This window comes from Bacillus rossius, chromosome 8 (genome assembly GCF_032445375.1).
Source record: "Bacillus rossius redtenbacheri isolate Brsri chromosome 8, Brsri_v3, whole genome shotgun sequence".
Taxonomy (NCBI): domain Eukaryota; kingdom Metazoa; phylum Arthropoda; class Insecta; order Phasmatodea; family Bacillidae; genus Bacillus; species Bacillus rossius.
In genome coordinates, this window is record NC_086336.1 from 21,146,002 (window position 1) to 21,166,072 (window position 20,071).

Below are 20,071 nucleotides of genomic sequence, written 5' to 3' on the forward strand. Positions count from 1 at the left end.
ATTGTTTACTTGTAAAACGCAGTTAACTTATATCGATTCAAATATTGTCCATGTGCCACACTATCTCGGTGTCGTCGCGACGACTTCAAAATCTATATTGTTTGCAAACCGTTGCTGGATGAGCGGTGAGATGCAAATGATGCGGGAACCGTTGGAGGGGGGGGGGGGGGGAGTAGACACGTGAAGAAGACTCACTAAGACTCGACAGCGTTTACTACGTCTCTCAATTACCAAACAGCAAACCAAGCGTTATTTGTCCGGAAACCCGGACTGCCGTGGAGAGATGTCTGCGTGCTATTGTACAACCATGTGACTGGCACATCAATGATATCTCCAATTTCTTTATTACATTAAATAACGAAAATATGCATTTGCGTGTTAAATTGTGCACGTCCTCTGAATAGCTTCATTGCATAAAACAAGTAACATTATAAACCCATAAGCAAAAAATAAATAAAAAAGTCACAAAAAGTTTAAAGTATCAGCATCACACTGCTCACATAGGCTAGATGTGACGAGACCTCCAGGATTATAGTGGGCTCCGAACTACTTGACAGACTCGGTGCTACTAAATTTCAGTCTTGCTGGAGATGAGTCACGAACCAACGCCGGTTCGGCCTCCTCACCGGAATCTTTGAGTCTTCTGCTTGGTTCTATAACATGAGGAAGATAACGGCAAAACTGTTTTGGTTTTATAAAGATTTATCAACAAATGCTGAATCGATTCACAGCTATTTTGTGGCTGCAGGTTTCATGATGTGTGTAAAGTGAATGGTGCATTGAGTTTTCTGATGAGTAAAATTAAGAAAGCGTCAATAAAATTATCTGATGCAGAAAGAGTTCAATTTTGATCCGTGTGATTTAAGTCTTGAATAAGTTATTTCTTCAGATAAAATAAAACGGTTTAATCTATCAAGCCCCTTCGTAAAAATAAGCCAGTTTTTTTTTTTTAAACAGCAACGTGTTTTCTTTTGGCTAATAAAATGCAATATCATATACCAACAAATTCGAGAGATAAAATTTTGTTTTCGCATTCATTCTGCAATCTAGGCGTGTATTGATTTCCTTTAACTTTGAATGCAGACAAAAAGCTAATAAATAATTTAGGCCTATAAAAGCATATGCTTATAATATCAGACAGACTGTGATATATAACATATAGTGCCTGCATGTGGATGAAGGAGCAATAAAGAGAATCTAGGAAGTATATGAAATGGCATCCAGATTATTCGCTGCCTGCGTAGCTTGAACACGCGTAACGCTGCGCTCCCTGCCGACACTTGAGCCGGGCGGCGGGCACCAGCAAGGCGATTGAATTCAGCGAGGAGTGGGTTCTGAGCCTCCGAGCTGTTTGTCTCTGTCTGCCACTTCCTCCCCCTCTCCCTACAAGCCAGCGCGACTACCTGCTGCCAGTCTACAAGCAGTTAGCTATCCCTCCGCTAGGAGAGACACGGTCGATTTTCTTCCGCGCGTCGTCTACCCACTGTTCGGGAGCGGAGCGACAGAACCTCCCCCTTTGAAGGCTGTCTCGCAACTGAATGCCCAGCGGCACGACCCTGAGTCTTATACAGCGCTGTCAGGGTGTTCAGCCATCAGTTTTCATGCTATTGTGAGTGATGTATCAGTTCGAAGTCATTCTGAAGTAGGCACGAAATTAGGACCACTGGAACACCCTTAAGATACTAAATTTAAGCAATAATGTGCATGTGGAATTACAAAATGATCGATCTGGAGAAATATTTTCTAAACAACTAATTGAAATTGGTAATGGCAAAATCCCTGTAGATATTTTGACTGGCTGAATTTCATTTCCTGTCAATTTTTGTCAGTTTACTGAAACAAAAACCGAGCTCATACAAAAGGTGTTCCAAACATCGCTCAAAATTACAAAGATAATTTTTTGTTGAGCGAACGTGCTGTATCAGCTGCCAAAAACACGGATGTAAATGAAATAAACTTCAAAATTCAAAATGAAATTGCCTGTAAATTAAGGACATACTACAAATAAGTTGATTGCGCAACTAATCAAGATGATGTCAACTATCCCCCAGAATTTTTGAACTCATTGGATTTGTCAAGATTGCCACCCTATAATCTTCAATTGAAAGTATGATCAGTAGTAATAATGTTAAGAAATATTAACCCTCCGCGTCTTTGTAACGGTACACGTCTAGAAGTGAAAAATTTACTTAACAATGTGATCCAAGCAACAATTCTAAAAGGAAAATGTAAGGGAGAAGAAGTGTTGATACCTCGCATCCCAATGGTAACAACTGACATACCATTTGAAATTAAACGACTAAAATTTCCAAGGCGGCGTGCTTTTGCTATGACTGTAAATAAATCCCAGGGTCAGGCTTTGAGTGTTTGCGGCGTTAATCTTGAAAACCCATGTTTCTCTCATGGACAGTTTTATGTCGCCTGCTACCGCGTTGGGAAACCGTCAGCTTTATTTGTTTACGCGCCAGGCAACCAAACAAAAAATATTGTATACCATAAAGCATTATAATGAATATCAACACATTTATAAAGTATTGTAGTGTACGAAATAAAAAATTATTTTTGTAAGTAATCGTCGTTTATTGTTGAGAAAATAATTAACGTGATCACTCAGAAATACATTTTATTTATTTAATTTTTTTTGCCATCTTTTGCCAGAACGTGAATCCCTATTTCCCTTCGTCACATCAGCACGAGTGAACGTCTGGACCGATTTCACTACTTCCTTTTTTTTTGTTGTTTGTTATTGTCAGGAGAAGGTTCTTATGAAGTTGCGTGGAATATTTGAAATTTAACAAAATAAAACTTCGTGCGATTGATCGAGCTGCCTCGCGTGCTAACGTACTAGGTGCGCTGTTACCACTACCAGATATGCGAATAATCAGTCAGTCTTTCAAGGTAGGGAGGTAGGTGTTGGGTAGCTATGTCAGAGTAGGTTCGTAGATAAGTAATATTGGAAAAATTCTAAGGACAGGACAACGTCTGTCGGGTCAGCTAGTATATGAATAGAATTTGAATAAGTATTGCCCACATTGCCACAACTTTTCAAAATGATCGCAATTTATTATGATCAATTTAGAATTATCGAGAAAGTTCTAGAAATTTTCCGAATGATCTGGAGGGTTCCAAAATGAGTGCAATTGATTATGATCGATTTAGAATGTTCGAGAAAGTTCTAGAAAATTCTAAAATGGATGCAATTTATTATAAGCAATTTCAAATGTTCGAGAAAGTTCTAGAAATGTCTTGAATGATCTAGAAAATTCTTAAATGAGTGCAATTTATTACAAGCGATTTAAAATGTCCGAGAAAGTTCTAAAATTTTTTGGATTGGTCTGTAAAGTTCCAAAATGTGTACGAGTGTTATTATTGATCTAAAAGAACGAAATCGAAGTGATGCACATCTAAATATTCTAGAGTGATCTGGTAATGGAAATGTCGGTGTCTGATGGTATATAAACCGAAATTCAGTGACTTTTTGTCAATTCAATCGTGTTTGCAGTCGAGTGAAGATCAATTGGAATCAAGAGAATCTGTTACAGAAAAAAATCAAGTGATTTTCACAAGTGAAAAAGAACAAACTATTTGAATACTCTGGACTGTTCTAATACTAGAAATTTTGGTCGCTAATGGTATATAAACCGAAATGCAGTGACCATTCGTCAGTGTTATCATTGTAACAATCAAGAGATTTATTTTGTATAACTTTTTTACATCGTTGTTATATATATACAAAATGCCAAAGCGGTAAAAAGTATTTACCAAATCTAAAGTGGATTCACAAAGAAGAAAAGTAACACGTCAAAATGAAACAGAAGAACAAAGGGAAAAAGAGCTTTCAAATATTCGTCAAGGCGTGAAAAGACTTATAGAAAATCAAACCGAAGAAGAAAGAGCACGCACTAACGAAGAAACCCGATCCCGAGTCAAATCAATTCGAAATCATCAGTCTGCTAACCAATGTGAATTGGAAAAAAGAAAAAGTAAAGCAACAATAGGTACTCTACGCCAACAACAAGCTGCTACACATGAGAGTTTAGAACTTCAGGCATTCCATTATGATTGCCAAAAAAATTTTTTTGACCATCCAAATATTGTCATAGGAAAAATGGATACGATATGCGAGTATTGCCATGCACGGAAATCCAAGGGAGAAACTGCTGGTATGTGCTGCTCAAGTGGTAAAGTCAATTTACCAGCATTAAATGTACCACCACCAGAATTACTCGCATATATGAATGAAGAATCACCAGATTCCAATCATTTTCTACAAATTATACGTCGGTACAACTGTTGTTTTCAAATGACTTCATTTGGAGCTACTTTAATATGCTAGGAAGAAAATTTCAGTCCAGTTTTCAAGGTTCAAGGTAAAATTTATCACCGAGTAGGGTCACTCATGCCGATGTCTAATGAGACTCCAAAGTTTCTTCAAGTATACTTTATTGGTAACGAAGACCTTGAAATAGATCAACAGTGCTCTCACATTAAGGGACTATAACGAGACATTATTCAAAAATTATGTCTACTTCATAATCATAATCACCTAATCAATGAGTTTAAAACTTCTTTAGACCAAATGGTTGCAGACAATCATAAGACTGTCATTCGCGCAGATAAACGACCAGCCGGTCAACACGAACGAAGGTTCAATGCACCTCAAACGAACGAAGTTGCTGTAGTAATTGTTGATAACGAATATAGTCGTCATGATATTATTATCCAATGCCGAAGTAATCAATTGCAACGTATTGCTGAAACACATCGTAGTTATGATGCACTACAGTAGCCACTAATTTTTTGGCAAGGTGAGGATGGTTATCACTTTAATATTCACCAAATCGATCCAGCTACAAATGTCGAAACTAACAAAAAAGTATCAGGTATGCAATTTTATGCTTATGGAATTATGACGAGAAATGGTGAATATAACCATATTTTACATTGTCAGTAATTATTTCAGCAGTTTATTGTGGATATGTAGGGGAGAGTTGGCTAAAACGGGGTACTTAGTGTTTATATGCTCATTAAGTGGCTGGTAATTATACCTGAGTATCCATTATTTGCAAGGAAACACTATATATATCCCTACTAATATTGTGCACATGAAGAGTCGAATCCAAGCAATGTGAAATAAAACATTAATATTTTTCTTTCATGTTGCTAAGTACCCTGTTTTATCATACCGGTCGGATAAAACGGGGGTACATGAATGTCGAACATATTAGTGCAGGAATTTAGATACAAAATGAGACATATTTAATAAAAAGTGTTGACAGCATTATTACATATGATTTATGACTTGCATGTATATTACAGATTACTATAATACATTAACAAATAGCACAATAAGGAAGTCAAATGTCATCATTATCAGTTTCTGAGGATCTCATTTTTCAAAATGCCTGAAATCACAGACTCTCTGAGTATCAGTGCAAGTTATACAACACATTTATACCAAAAACAATAATCTATCGTTGGCAATAATCACAAGTGTAAGGACCAACATCATCACTGTCCATACCTGCACACTGTTCGTGTGCCCATTCATCGCACATAACACGCTTAATCCACCCTTCTTCTGATTTGGAGTTTGAATACAAGTCATAGCAGAAGAGACATGCTGCATTTGTTTCCTCTTCATCAGATGTTTCAGAGTTGTCCTGAGTCATTACTGCATTTTTTATTACTGTGGTCTTTGCGAGTTGTAGACTCATTAACATGTGACCTGTCTCTAGATGAATTCAGTTTTCTTTTTACTGTTTTGGGATTAGCAGTATAACTATGCGCAGATGTCTTACTTTGTGCAGCAATTAGGCCTAGTGCATTTTTATAAGGGGAGCTTGTGAGGATCACAGTTTTGCCACGTCTCCTGTTATTTTTGGTTTCAACCTTGCTCTGAGCTATAGGTATGGGTTTAATGTCTTTCGGTGACACAGCAAATGCCGATGTGGCTGTTGATGTGGATGCTTCGGAATCCAAAAGACACTGCGAGAATGGCCCATTAGATTCACGTTGGCTAGATGCATGTTCAGGTGTGCTGGCCATAGGTTCAGATTCAGCCATGGTAGGTTGTACCAATGGTTGGTGGATGCTTGAAATGGCCAAACTTTGCTGACGAGACATTTCCTCTAAAGGCCTTTCAATGGTTTCAGCAGGTTGGAACTTCCAGTCAGGAAATACATTAGGATCAAGTGGAAATATCCCAGTCTTCTTGAATGCATTCACAGCTGTCTCAATTGATGCAGCTTTCATGAAAGCGGCACCAAAAAAATTCCCAACTTGATTGATTGTTATTGGTCTTCCCGGGTGGGACTGCAACCACTTCCTGGCCTCTTCGGAGTAGTAATGCTAAGTGGAGCCATGAAGGACACATCCAGAGGTTGCATACAATGCGTGCAATGTTGGGGCAAACATAGAAGAATAATGTGGTTGTTGCGTGCCATATCGATCACCTCAATATTTTTTGTATGCGTGGCATGTCCATCCAATAAAAGTAACACAGGCTTTACCTCGGTAGGGTTAGAAAACTCTATGAATCGTTTGAGCTACTTAAAGAACAATTTTTTTTGCATCCATCCACTAGGGTGATATTCTGCTGTTGTGCCTGGTGGCGTATCATCAAGAAGTTCTGGTTTCGCTATTTGGCGGGGAAAAACAAACATTGTAGGCATATATTTTCCCGAAGCACTCATGCATATTTCAGCAGTCACAAGAACGCCCCTCTCTCCAGAAATCAAACCTCCTACCTGCCGTTTTCTTCGTAAAGCCAAAACTTTGGGTTGCTTATTTGGCACCGTTTTTATTCCACTCTCATCGACGTTATACACTCTGTCAGGAGTGAAAGAGTATTTTTCATAGAGACCAGTGAGAAGGTCAAAAAATGTTTTCACAGCAGTTCTATTAAAACCTATTGCTCTGGCCAGGGAGGTTGGCTCCTGCGAACGTAGTCTTAACTCTGGCTTTCTTTTCAAGAATGAATAAAGCCAGCACTAACCTGCCATTTTCCTTATGGTATTGAAATTATGCCAGAGGTTATTTCGTTTTGTCAATTCATATGCAAGACTTCTAAGCTCAGCTAATGTCACTCCAAACAGACGGCTTTCCATCAGAAGAACATATTCCACGAAATCTTTTTCCTGATCTGGGTTGAAAACTCGCTTGTGACGGCCCAAGCCTAAAACATAATATTTCACACATTATGATGCTTCTTATTTTAAAAAGTCAACATTCAGCAAAATAATAGAGATTTTATTTTATTTTTTTTCCAATAAATATATTAAAAACTGATACATATTTATTTTTTACACTTCTTAGAATGCAATAATTTTAAAGTGCTTGCCTTTCTTAGTAGTATCCTCAAGCGATAAACCAGTTCTGGCTTTTTTCACTCTCGCTTCGAGAGTTGATTGTGGGACGCCAAACATTTTAGAAGCCTTAAGGTATCCCATTCTTGCAGCCAAAACCTCAGCAACTGCATTTTTCATAGCATCTTGAGACCAAGACTGTCTGTTGGTTTGGCGAACATAAGGCATGATGATTCACTGTCTAAATAAAATACTGTACATTAATTTGTGCCCGAAACCAAATAAATAATGGTTTGGAACTTATGGGTAACAATATCAAATGATCATTGTACTTAAAGCTATAGTTAAGAAACGGTTTGATAAAACAGGGTATAGTCGGATAAAACAGGGTACTACCCTGTTTTAACCGACCACGCAGTACCCTGTTTTGTCAGACTACGCCTTGCTACAAAAAAAATTCATTTCTAAGGAAAATGAGAAACGTACAAGTTAGTACACACACGTATTTGTAGTGCATACTACACTCATTTCTATGCCCACTCACCTGTACAGTTTGACGGTTTCATTCATCTGCAGTTATCATACAAACCAAAGCCAAAAATTACATCACATCAGTCAGAAAACACACTTTTCTCAATAGACAACGCTTGACGCTGCCGACTGCCACGCTATCTGTTGCTGGCTAGCGGTACTCGTACGAGTAATTAACTGACACGAGCATAGGTAGATGGCAGCATGGTATAGTGGAAATAACAGCAGTACCCCGTTTTACCAGACCACCCGGTTTTGTCCAACTCTCTCCTATGCTAAAATTGAGATGGAAAGATTAGAATTTATTCGCCATAATAAACTAAAGTTGCGTTCGGATGAATATGCTACATTCATTTGAACGATGCTATGATGAATGATGGAAACGTCGATAACATGGGAAAATTGGTCATCTTACCATCTACGTTTACTGGAAGTCCACGTCATATGCATGAATATGCTCAAGATGCGATAACTTTGTCAGAAAACACGGCCGACCAGATTTATTTATAAAATTTACATGTAATACTTCATGGGTGGAAATAAAAGACGAATTACAATATGGACAGGCGGTCAGTGATCGACATGGTATTGTTGCCCGAGTTTTTCGTCAAAAATAAATAAATTTACTGACGCCATCATAAAAAATCAATTATTTGGTGCTGTTACCTGCTGGATGTTTTCAATAGAATGGCAGAAACGAGGATTGCCACATTCTCACAACTTAATTTGATTCAAAATAGAATTCAACCGAATCAAATAGATTATATCATCGAGGCTGAGTTTTCAAACCCGGAAGAAGATCCTGATCTTTATAATATAATAGTGATAAACAAGGTTCATGACCCATGTGGTGAACTAAATAGAAGATCTCCGTGCATGAAAGATGAAAAATGTACGAAACGTTATCCGAAGCCACTTTTGAACGAAACAATCACCGGCGAAGACGGATATCCGAAATACAGAAGTCGACCACCAGAATAAGGCGGATTTACAGCTAAAATTAAAGTACGAGGCAATGAATAAATTCAAATTAACATTCAATGGGTAGTTCCATACAATCAACTTTTATCCAAAATGTTTAATGCCCATATCAATGTTGAATACTGTAGTTCTGTCAAAAAGATTAAATATGTGTGCAAATATATTAATAAAGGCAGTTTTTACGGTAACCAAGAAAACCAACATGATGAGATAATACAGTATCAAATGGGTCGTTACATCAATACCAACGAAGCGATTTGGCGAATTTTAAGTTTTCCCATTCACGATCGAGATCCGCTGGTTCTCCATTTATCCGTCCACTTAGAAAATGGACAACGTGTGTTTTTCAGTACAGAAAAGGCACAAAAAGTTGCGACAGAACCACCAACACGAATAACTTTAACAGCATTTTTCGAATTATGCCAGAAAGATCCATTTGCTAAGACTTTACTTTATTCAGAAGTACAAAGTTATTATACATGGAATACAACAAGTAAACAATATAATTCTCGAAAACGTGGAATGCCAGTAAAAGGACATGATGGAGTATTCAAGAGTAACACAATAGTACGAGTCTACACAGTGCATCCAAGAAACGCTGAATGTTTCTATCTACCTTTATTACTACACACTATTCGTGGCCCAACGTGATTTGAAGACCTAAAAACTATCAATGGTTACATTTGTGAAACATATCGAGAGGAATGTCAAAGATTAGGCCTACTAGAAAACTATAATCATTGGGAGTTAGCTATGAACGAAGCAGCAGTCCAAATGGCAACAGCGAAACAAATTCGTGAGCTATTTGCAATTATATTAACTACATGTAATCCTTCTAATCCAAATTGACTATGGCTTAAATATCGAGAATATATGAGTGATGACATCTTGGCTGAACTATGACGACAAAACCCGGACTTAGAAATTGATTTCAATGAAGAAATTTTTAACAAAGCTTTGATTTTGATAGAAGATAAATGTTTAACAATATCTAACCTGGTAATACTTGTCCTTTTCTTTATATTTTTGCTCAGCTGTTTCCTAGGAATTTTTTTATTAAATTATAATAATATAATTTTAGGGCACGAGGGGCGTTACAACCAAACACAAAACTTTCAAAGAACCAACGACATAATGTTTCGAAAGTTTCTACTTATGGAATGTGTGTAAATGTAGAAAGGTATTGTGATGAGCGCGGTGGTGACTGGGGAAACAATGTAAAACATTGAATATGTACATTGAATGATTTGATAGCTGCTGAAGCATGCTGTCACTCAGACTGTGAAAACCAGACTTTAAAACAGTGACCAAATCAGAGAGTGTTGGACGACCAAAGGTTGAAACATGTGCTACTCTTTTTGACCAGCTTTGTGTCTTTTTGGATGAAAATGACTAGTGTCAGTACACACTTGAAGAACTAAGAGGTATTATGGTGGAACTTCCTGACAGTGATGAGCATATTTACTCAGAAAACATGTGAAAGATCTGATTACTAAACATTATGGGTCTAAGGTACTGAGTAAAAATTTATCAAACAGGTCATGCATTTTCACATTTAGAGATACTGCAGACATGTATATAACTCAAAATTGGCATTCTGAAATAGACCCTGATCCTGAAGAAGAAAAATTACGCATTGTGACAGCTGCAGCAGCCATTATCAGGGATGATATACAAAGTACAGTTTACAATTTAGATACATACTCCACCTTTACAAATTTGAAAGAAGCATCTAAAAGTGTAGTACCAAAAACACTTCAATGTTTTATCAAAAATGTAACAAGGTTAAAAAGCAATAAATGCCCAGAAAGTATTTGTCGAAAACAGATGATGATCAGTCATTCTATTATTGCAGCATGCAGACCACATTCCTTTCACTCTCCAATTCAAGTAACAATAACTGTTTATATTTATAGGAAATATGGTTCAAAGATGCTGATAGATTTGCTTCATTCGCTAGGAGTCTGTTCTTATGCAGAAGCAACAACATACTTGAATTGTGCTACTGTACATGCCATACCAACAAATGCAGATTCAGCATTTTATCAGTATGTGATTGATAATGCTGATTTTAACATTCGTACATTGACTGGATTTGGAACTTTCCACTCTCTTGGAGGTATAAAATGTGTTTCACCTTCAAATGCAGTGACCACACTATTTACTTTCCCTCGTGATCCTTCAACTGAAGTCAATAGTAAGCTACATCAGATACCATTTCAAAGTTACAAACCAATAAAACACATCAGTGGGTTCAAGTCTATCACTTTAAATTCCATTGCCATACCTGAAGAGGCAACAAAAATCATGGAGAAATCTACATCACTCAATTTGTTTTGGGCAACAGGTTACACTGATGAAAAAGAGCCACAGTCATTCTGGAATGGTTTTATGCAGTCAGCAATGGCACAATCTGAAAAGATTACTACGAAGACAATACCTCTTCCTTTTATTAATGGTAATCCATCAAATCTCTCAACTCTGTATTCAGCTTTGCATTTTGCTGCTCAACAAAGCGAAGAGCATGGGCACTCTTGCATTGTAACTTTGGACCAGCCACTATTCATGAAATGTTCTGAAATAGTTTTGTCTGCTCAAAAAACAGTCCTGTAAGCTCTGTAATCCTGACGTTTGGTGGTTTCCATATGCTATTCTCATTTCTTGGAGCAATTGGTTATGTAATGAGAGGAAGTGGAATTGAGGAGTTGTGGGAAACTGTGTATGCCAAAAACTCAATTCCTCAAATGTTGACAGGATATTCCTTTTCAGGTGCTGTGTGGGCACATATTCTGACAGCAGCTGCATTAATTCAAATCATTAATGATACAGATAATGGAGGATTGAATGAAAATCTGTTCAAGCTTCGCTCACAAGTGTTAAACCATGAAGTCAGTTGTATTGAAGCAACAGAAAACTAAGAGTTGCTTAAATTTAATGCATCCTTTCAGAATAAGTGTCAAGATCTGGAGTCCAAGAGCAGAACAGGAAAACTTTGGTTGATGTACCTTAATCAAGTCTTTCTCATGTTAAATTTTATTCGAGCAGAAAAAACAGCGAACTGGAAATTACACATTGCGACAACTATTCAGATGATGCCACTGTTTCATGCAGCAGGTCATATACTCTATGCCAAGTCAGCACAACTTTATATACAGCAAATGATGAATCTTCAAGACTGTATGTTGCCCAATGACTTTAAAACGTTTACTACTGATAGTTGTTTTACAATATGACACCAAGACAAAGAGTGGTCAGGTGTCTGGACTGATATGAATATAGATCAATTACTGATGAGATCAATTAAATCATTAGGAGGCTTGACTAGAGGACGAGGATTAAATTAAAATACTCTAATGAGATGGATTTTGTGTGCTCCTATTGCATCAGAACTTGCTACAGAAGTTGAAGATTTTGCAGGTATTTCTCCTGAAACATTAGAGCAACATAAAGATTTGAGGAAGAGCAACATAAGAGATACAAATCACCAAAATATATTTATAGACTGGCTGAAACAACATAACCCTTTTCAGATTTCAGAGGACCTGGTCAGTATATCTTCTGCTGTTGTTGGAGACAATATGGTGTCTGTGATCTTGCCATTGAAAAAGGTAAGGAATGTATGGATGCAGTGATGGGAAGAACATTTTCAGATGGCATTATGCGAAGAAAAGCAAGGGTAATACCACTAGGTGCTATGTCATCGATCAAGGTTAGAGGAAATATAATTCCCATCAACGTCCAACAATTATTCAACAGAATAATTTGCATGAACAGCACACCAGAAGATCTCAAAGAATATATAACGTATGAGTTGGCTCCACAACCCCCTTCTCTATTCACTGAAACTCACATGCAAAAAGAAACAATTTCCTCCCTTGCTTCAGCTTTTCTACTAGAGAAGGAAAACATTACTTTCCCACAGAATTGTACATATGTTGTTGATAGAGGCTACCTGCTGAATTGTGTTGTGTGGCCTAGGCCAGGTACATATGGTGATGTCATGAAAGCTTACAAGTCCTATGCAGAAAGGCACTTCGGTGAGAATGCTGTTATTGTTTTTGATGGTTATCCAGATTCTCCAACTACTCCACATACTCTTCGTTACAAGAAAAAAGTCCCTGAAGTTCAGTTCAACGAACATACTTATGTAACTCATACTCAATCTGACTTTCTCTGTAATCTTAATAATAAGAAAACTCTCATCGCAGCACTTACAGATCACCTCTCAGCAGCAGGATTTCTTATACATCAAGCAATGGATGATGCTGATGTTTTAATTACCAAGTTGGCTCTGCAGCATGCAGCCGATACCAAAGCAGTAATAGTTGTTGGGCAGGATACTGACCTTTAGGTGTTAACATCTTTGTCCACATCAGAAAACATTTTCTTTTGCCGCCCATAAAATGCTAATAAAGAAGATATTGTGTTTGATATCTCTAAGCAATGTGAGCTTCATTATGATGTTAAAGTTTGCTTCTATTTTCCCATGCAATGTCTGGGTGTGACACAACCTCTGCAGTATTCAGAAAAGGGAAAGTTAAATCTCTCAATTTACTGAAGAAGGATGAAGGCTTGAGAAATAAAGTAATGGTTTTTAACGAGAAAATGCCAACCAGAGAAGAACTAAAGCAGGAGATGAATTCAGCAGGAAACAAATAATTGTATGAACATAGATATTACATGTATAATCAAATAACAGCTAAACAGCAGCTGCAGGCTAATTTTGAATTAGCCACACTTCCTCCCACGTCTGCAGCCGCTGCTCAACATAGCTTCAGAGTGTATTACCAAGTACAAAAGTGGTTGGGAAATGATCTGGACCCTTGTGAATGGGGATGGAGACTTTCTGGAAATTCACTACAACCTAAACCAACTACTCTTCCACCAGCTCCAAAGAAACTGATGCATTTGATTTCATGTAAATGCAAGACTTGTCGTGATTCTTGCCAGTGTAAACAAGCAGGTCTCTTCTGCTCAGCAATGTGTGGCAAGTGCGAAGGTCTATTATGTGAGAACTCACCTGATGTGGACTTAGAAGATATTGATGCTGTTGAGGTGGATAATTAAGAGAAATAATTTTTAGCAGTTGCTATGTAAATTCAGTATTTTCACTCTAAATGTGCTGAAAGCAAATTAGTATTATATTGTACATTATTTAATACATCAGGCATTTAAAGCTAGTGACTTTGAATGTTTATAAGATAATATCAAATTACATTTTTGAATAATGCATTTCTGTGTATATATTGTAATAGTTGTGTTTCTTTTAGATTCATTTGTTTCCTATTAAGGTTTCATCGAAGCAGAATAGAAAGGAGGAAGCTTTCATTATTTTCAGAAGAGAAATTAGCAAACAAATCTTGCTGTATCATCACTTAACAAAAAAATTATAATAAATGTCATTTTAACTACATTAATACTTCATGAAAACTTTCAATTAAAATATTTTATGCAATTTGTTTGTATATTTTAACACATTTGATTTGAGTTTAGGATTTTATTTGGAAAAATCTGAATAAAAATTATTAAGTCAATTATTCTTACCTAAATAACTCTGAAACAAATGCAGATACGAAAAAAATTACTCTTCCCTAAAATGTGTGTTTTTAAATGTACTTAAAGTTTTGCTCAAACATTTTCTTTATATTTACAACCGTTATTGAGATACAGTCAAAAAAGTGAAAATTGGGCTCCATTTTCCAAGATGGCGGCCATAGCACAGAACCCACAAGTGTTGATTTTGGATATGTTGTTATTGGGCACTAGTACTATGCATTTGCTAAGTATCCCCTTAAAGGGAATTATTTCCAGGTAAAACCCTTAAATGACTGGACTACAAGGGAGCCTGTGATCTGGCTAGTACCGAAGCAGTGTAACGCTGATCAGCCATTCGCCCGTTTTGGAGTGGGGACTCCTGGAGATTGTTCGTAAAGCTTTGAATGTCTATGCACCTAGTATGAAACAGACACCCCACGGCCTAGGCTCTTTGAGGAAACCTCAGGGAGAATCTCCCACTTAACAATTGGCCGCCCTGCACTAGTGCCTATATTTTTCATGGCACTAGGGGCTAGCAACCTGCTAAAAAACCGGAAACACTACATTGAACAGGACAGATAAACTCCAAGTGAACTATAAACGCTGGCAGCAAAGTGATGCGACCTGGCGGACAAAGTCAACAGCCAGAATTCTGCCGAAAAAAACTGAACGCAAATAGGCTTGACTGGAGCTGAATTTCAGATTGCGTCAAAATATAGAATGCCAGATTTATTTAAGACCTTATAATATATGTTTTGGCGGCTTGCCCTTACACTTAAAATTTTACAGAATAATAGAGCCAATAATTTATGGTTTCATTTTTAACCTACTTTGTTTTAATAACAAGAGATTTCAGTAGCTTATTATGAAAATTCTTTTTATTCATAATAATAGTATTATTAAACAAAAATGACACTTAAATGTTTTATTATACTTACTTCATCAGAACAGTATCATTTTGACTGATATATTATTCACTTTTACAATAAAATAATTTGTAATAAGCATGTCTAGTACAGAAATTACTTGTGTTTTTAAAAAAAAATGTACCAACGACATAATTTTAAAAGGAATTACTCTTAACAAAATTAAGATAAAGTAAAATAGGCATGTGCGAACACCACTTTTTGAATTCGAGTCGAGTTCGAGTCAAACACTTTTAAAAAGTCAAGTTTCGAGTCTAGTTCAAGTTTAGAGGTAATCTACCAGTAAAAAATTTCTGCTAAAAAATTGGTTTATAAATTCTTATTGTCAACATACATAGGATAAATAAACATCCATGTAAGAACCTACTAACTTACTTATCATATTTTGGTCATGTTTAAAGTCTGTTTATAATCAAGTTTCTCTGAAGCACACTATTTTTTACTAGATAACAGGTTACACAAACACAATTTAATTACACATAGGCCTCTAAAATCATACAGAAATAGGAGTTACTATTGCTTCATATTATGATGGAGAAATACTAGTTGCTCCACATGCTCTGGGCTCAGATTACTCCTTCTTACAGTGACAGTGTTCCATGCACAGGAAAACAAACGTTCACTCGCTACTTGTGTTGCAGGTACAGAAAGATAATGTTGAGCCAAATTTTTAAGACAATAGAACTGCTTTCTGTTGCATACACAAGGGTCTTCATGCCTAGCTATGACCGATTCACTTAAATATGTTGTAACCTGATCTTTCATTGATTGTTCCTTGCTTGCAAGCTTATTTTTTTCTTTTGCCAACTGATCAAAAGCCCCCCACAATGTGACTGTTACATCACTCTGTTCTAAAGTGTCAACTGCAGGTAGACCTAATTCAGCATCACATTCCTGTTGCCTGCAGATTTCTTCCTCCAAGAATTTAATAGCAAGTTTCATTTCATCTTCTCTGAGTAGAACACCTTTGAAACGTGGATCCAATACCATGGCCACCATATTTGGTTTCAACATTCTATAATCTGGGAAACGAGCTCAAAAAGCTTTCAGCAAGTTTCTAGTGAAAGTCAAATCACATCCTGTTTTGCTTTTAGTTTTTATGTTATTTTCCAGCAATGTTTGTATGCTGCTTACAACAGGAATCACCATGGAAAGGGTTGGGTAAGATTCAGCACACAGTTCAGTGGTTGCTTGGTCAATTGGCTGCAAAACATCAACCATATCACTAACCATATGCCACTCAGCTTGGTTGAAACACTCAATTTTTTTTCCACACTCTGCTAATTCAGCTGAAATTGGGCCCCTCTGTTCAAGTAGCCTAGCAAACATCTGGTACTCACTATTCCAGCGAGTTTCGACATCTTGTATTAAGTTGAGCATAGGTTTATCCATTGTTTTCTGTAGATAGCCTAGTTTCTCTCGTGCTTGAACACTGTGACGATAATGCCCAACAATGGCTCGACCTTTTTGGCACAATTCACTAAAACCTGGAGTGGGTTTCTTTGCATCACTTATTGCTAATTGCATTGTATGTGCAAGGAAAGGTATTGAAATCTAATTTGTTTTAGATAATGCTGCAGTTAGGTTTCGTGCATTGTCTGTAACTATATAAATGGGTACTGTGCACTGCCCCAAATCCCATTCTTCTAAAATGGAATTCAATTTCTGGTGCACTGCAGATCCTGTATGTTGGCCAGGAAAGTATGAATTAGCAAGAGCATAACATTTCATCATAAAATCTGCTTTAATTGATGACAGGTCACAGAAATGTAGCTCTCGTTCGCTCGAGAAGTCCACATGTCAGTAGTAAGTGACAGCGACTGTGCTGAACATAGTTCCCATTTCATTTCTGTTTTTATTTGTAACTTTTAGTTCTCGTACATCTCAGGAATAATACGCCTCGAAAAAACTGTTCTTGAAGGTATCTCGTATCTTGGTTCTAGGGTATTAACCAGTTCCTGGAATCCCCTATCCTCCACAAGGGAATAGGGATGATAATATAGAACCATTATTCTCCCAATTGCCGATGTTATTGCCTTAGATTTATGATGAGTTTTATCCATTTTCACATGGGTAAATGCACCCTCTAAAGTTTGTTGTCTGGGTGTTTTTGGTGGCATTAGAGATGCTTGCTCATTTGTTCGTTTTTCTTCCGAATACTGATTTTTCTGTCGGTGTTTGTTGAGATGCCGAATCAACGTAGTTGTACTTCCTGACGGCACCTTCAGAGTAATTTTGCAAGTGTTACATTCTGCCTCATCTGTTCGGGTTTTGGAAAAAAAACTTTCAAATTAATGCACCTTTATGCTGTACTTCACCACGTTTCGATGAACCGGGATTCATTTTTCATTACTGATACACGCCGTTCACAGTGTAAACAAAACGAAAATAAGAACTTTCTAAATTAACCTCAACAAAAGATCACGTTACTGTGTGATCCGTGGCACCGGCATGACCAATTGAGCAAAATCGCAATAAATCAAACTATTTTCATTCTTGTAGTATCGATTCTCATACCGAATGACTGCAACAACAGTCTAAATACTCGTTCGTTTAACAGTAGACAACATGGCGGCATGCAGCTGTTAGCGCGAATGCTTGTCCTGGTATATTATTAATTACTAGGAAACGTGCCACGGGATAATGTACACACGAAAAATAAATTTGATTTTAATCAACACTGTTCATTAACACCCGTCTTACGTTTATAAAAGAGGCCGTTCCGGATGAAAAACGCGACTGCTACTGTTTGTACTTTGTACAGGTGCGTGTTTTCAAATTACAAGTGATAATATCGTGTTAGTAAACAAAAATGACTGTAGTTCTTTTAATTTGCGTGTTTTAAAATAGCCTAAAACTTTTTCAATCATGCTTCTGACCGTAAAAATACTATTGTAATTTCAAATGGAATTAAAACAATTCCTATGTTAGGCCTAACCTAAAAACTCGATTTTTTCGAACACTTCAAAGTGCAACGAGTCGAGTCGAGTTGCAATATGCGACTCGACTCAACTCAAAATTTCGAACAGTTTGCACTATACTACTAAAATATATTCTGCCCAAACTATTAATATATTACATTTTGGCACAAACTTTATGCTAAATTAATTGCATTTATTAAATTTACTATATTAAAAAATTATGTTTTTGTCATTTGAGTTAAAGTTTTAAATATGCTGATTATTTTATTATTATAATTGAATTTTAGTATTTCATTGTGTATTAACTTGCATTTCAGTGTTCAATTGAGTGGTGATGCTTTTCAGTGTTATTTTGGTTTTATCGAAATTTACCATATAATATTGTGCCTAAGAATCACTTGCACATAAGTTCACTACCAACCTTCTTGTGGAAGTGATGGCAAGTCCTCGTCAAGCACTTCCGAGAAGGTCAATGTTCCGGCGTGCAGTCTTTGCACGGACGTTTGCAGGGCATTTCCTCTCTCGCGCCGCTCTGAACTCAGTTCCCCCTTTGTCTGCAGGATTTTCTTGTTCTGGCGCTCGAAGGCTTGCAACTCTCTGTGTTCCTAAAAAGTATTTATATTGCTTCAAAATTATGACTACCTAAACAGTTACGAAATGATAAATGTATACTTTCCATATATATTATAAATAAGTTACATATATAATTGGCATTGATCCCTGGGGGAAGGCCCGGGTCCCCTCAGGAATTAAGAAGCCCCTTACTGAGGGAGCTCACTTGTGCTTGCAAAGTAGTGACCATGAAATAAGGTTGATAAACGTAAATGTCAAAACTATGTTTTATGGAATATTTTCTATATATTTTAACGTTTTCTCCCTGCTGCATGCATATAGGCCAAAATATAGGCAGTACACAACATACAGCACCCTATCCAGAGATTACTTGTGTAGGTTAAAACCCACGCGCAAAACTCTCGGGCCACATGGGCCCTCCTTACGAATCCTACAGATTTGCAACCTTGTAGATATACGTAGCATACGTGTACGCGTGCGCACATGCACATGTATGACCACACACCTGAGCGTGTACGTGCGCAAAAAAAATTTCTTATACACATGCAATGAATACATATTTAAGTCAGAGTACATGAAAATACATTACACTCACAATATCAAAAGTTTAAATAACACCTTAGATATATCTGATCACGTGCACACACACACACACACACATATATATAATCAATTTATGTGCATTAGTTTTGCTTAAACTAGAAAACTGCTTGACCAAATTGAATGATTATTTTTTTTGTTTTGTTTGCCTCATTACAGGGATGGTTTGGAAGGAAAAAACATTAGAAAAAAACAAAGGAACAGCTGAAAAATAAAAAAAATTAATTTGGTAATTTTGTATGGGAATTGGCACTTTGAATTACTTTTGAATGTTTCTATGTTTGTCCTATATGTGCTCCTAAACCACTGATCCAATCACGAATAAATATTGCACACTTGGCCTTCGAAACACAAGGTCACTCACTGTCCAGGTGAGATTTCGATAACACCAACCCTTAAAGCAGTATTTAAGGTGGCGCCCGAATCGTATGGATAGTTACCTGTAAGTATTTTATAGTATTTCCTCTTTGCTATAGTATGAATAATAATGGTGGGAGGGAGGGTGGAACAGAAGAAGATAGAGGGAGTAAGGGAGGTAGAGAGTGGGAAAGGGGTAGAGAGATGGACAGGGGGAGGAAGGGAGAGGGAAACATAGAGATAGATTTAGGTATAGAGAGAGCTATACAGATAGAGATAGATAGATATAGAGAGTTACAGATAGGTATAGAGATAAAGCGGAATAGACACACACTCACAC

General features: G+C 36.9%; 1 protein-coding gene across 3 annotated transcripts in view; it reads right to left on the minus strand.

Annotated features, from left to right (window-relative positions):
• Window positions 1-20,071, minus strand: part of LOC134535569 (regulator of nonsense transcripts 2-like) — a 204,821-nt gene that overhangs the window by 105,398 nt on the left and 79,352 nt on the right. For all 3 annotated transcript variants that reach the window (XM_063374757.1, XM_063374755.1, XM_063374756.1), the window contains one exon: window positions 18,623-18,806. In XM_063374757.1, the coding sequence (XP_063230827.1) occupies window positions 18,623-18,806 (184 nt within the window). The remainder of the gene's footprint in view (window positions 1-18,622; window positions 18,807-20,071) is intronic.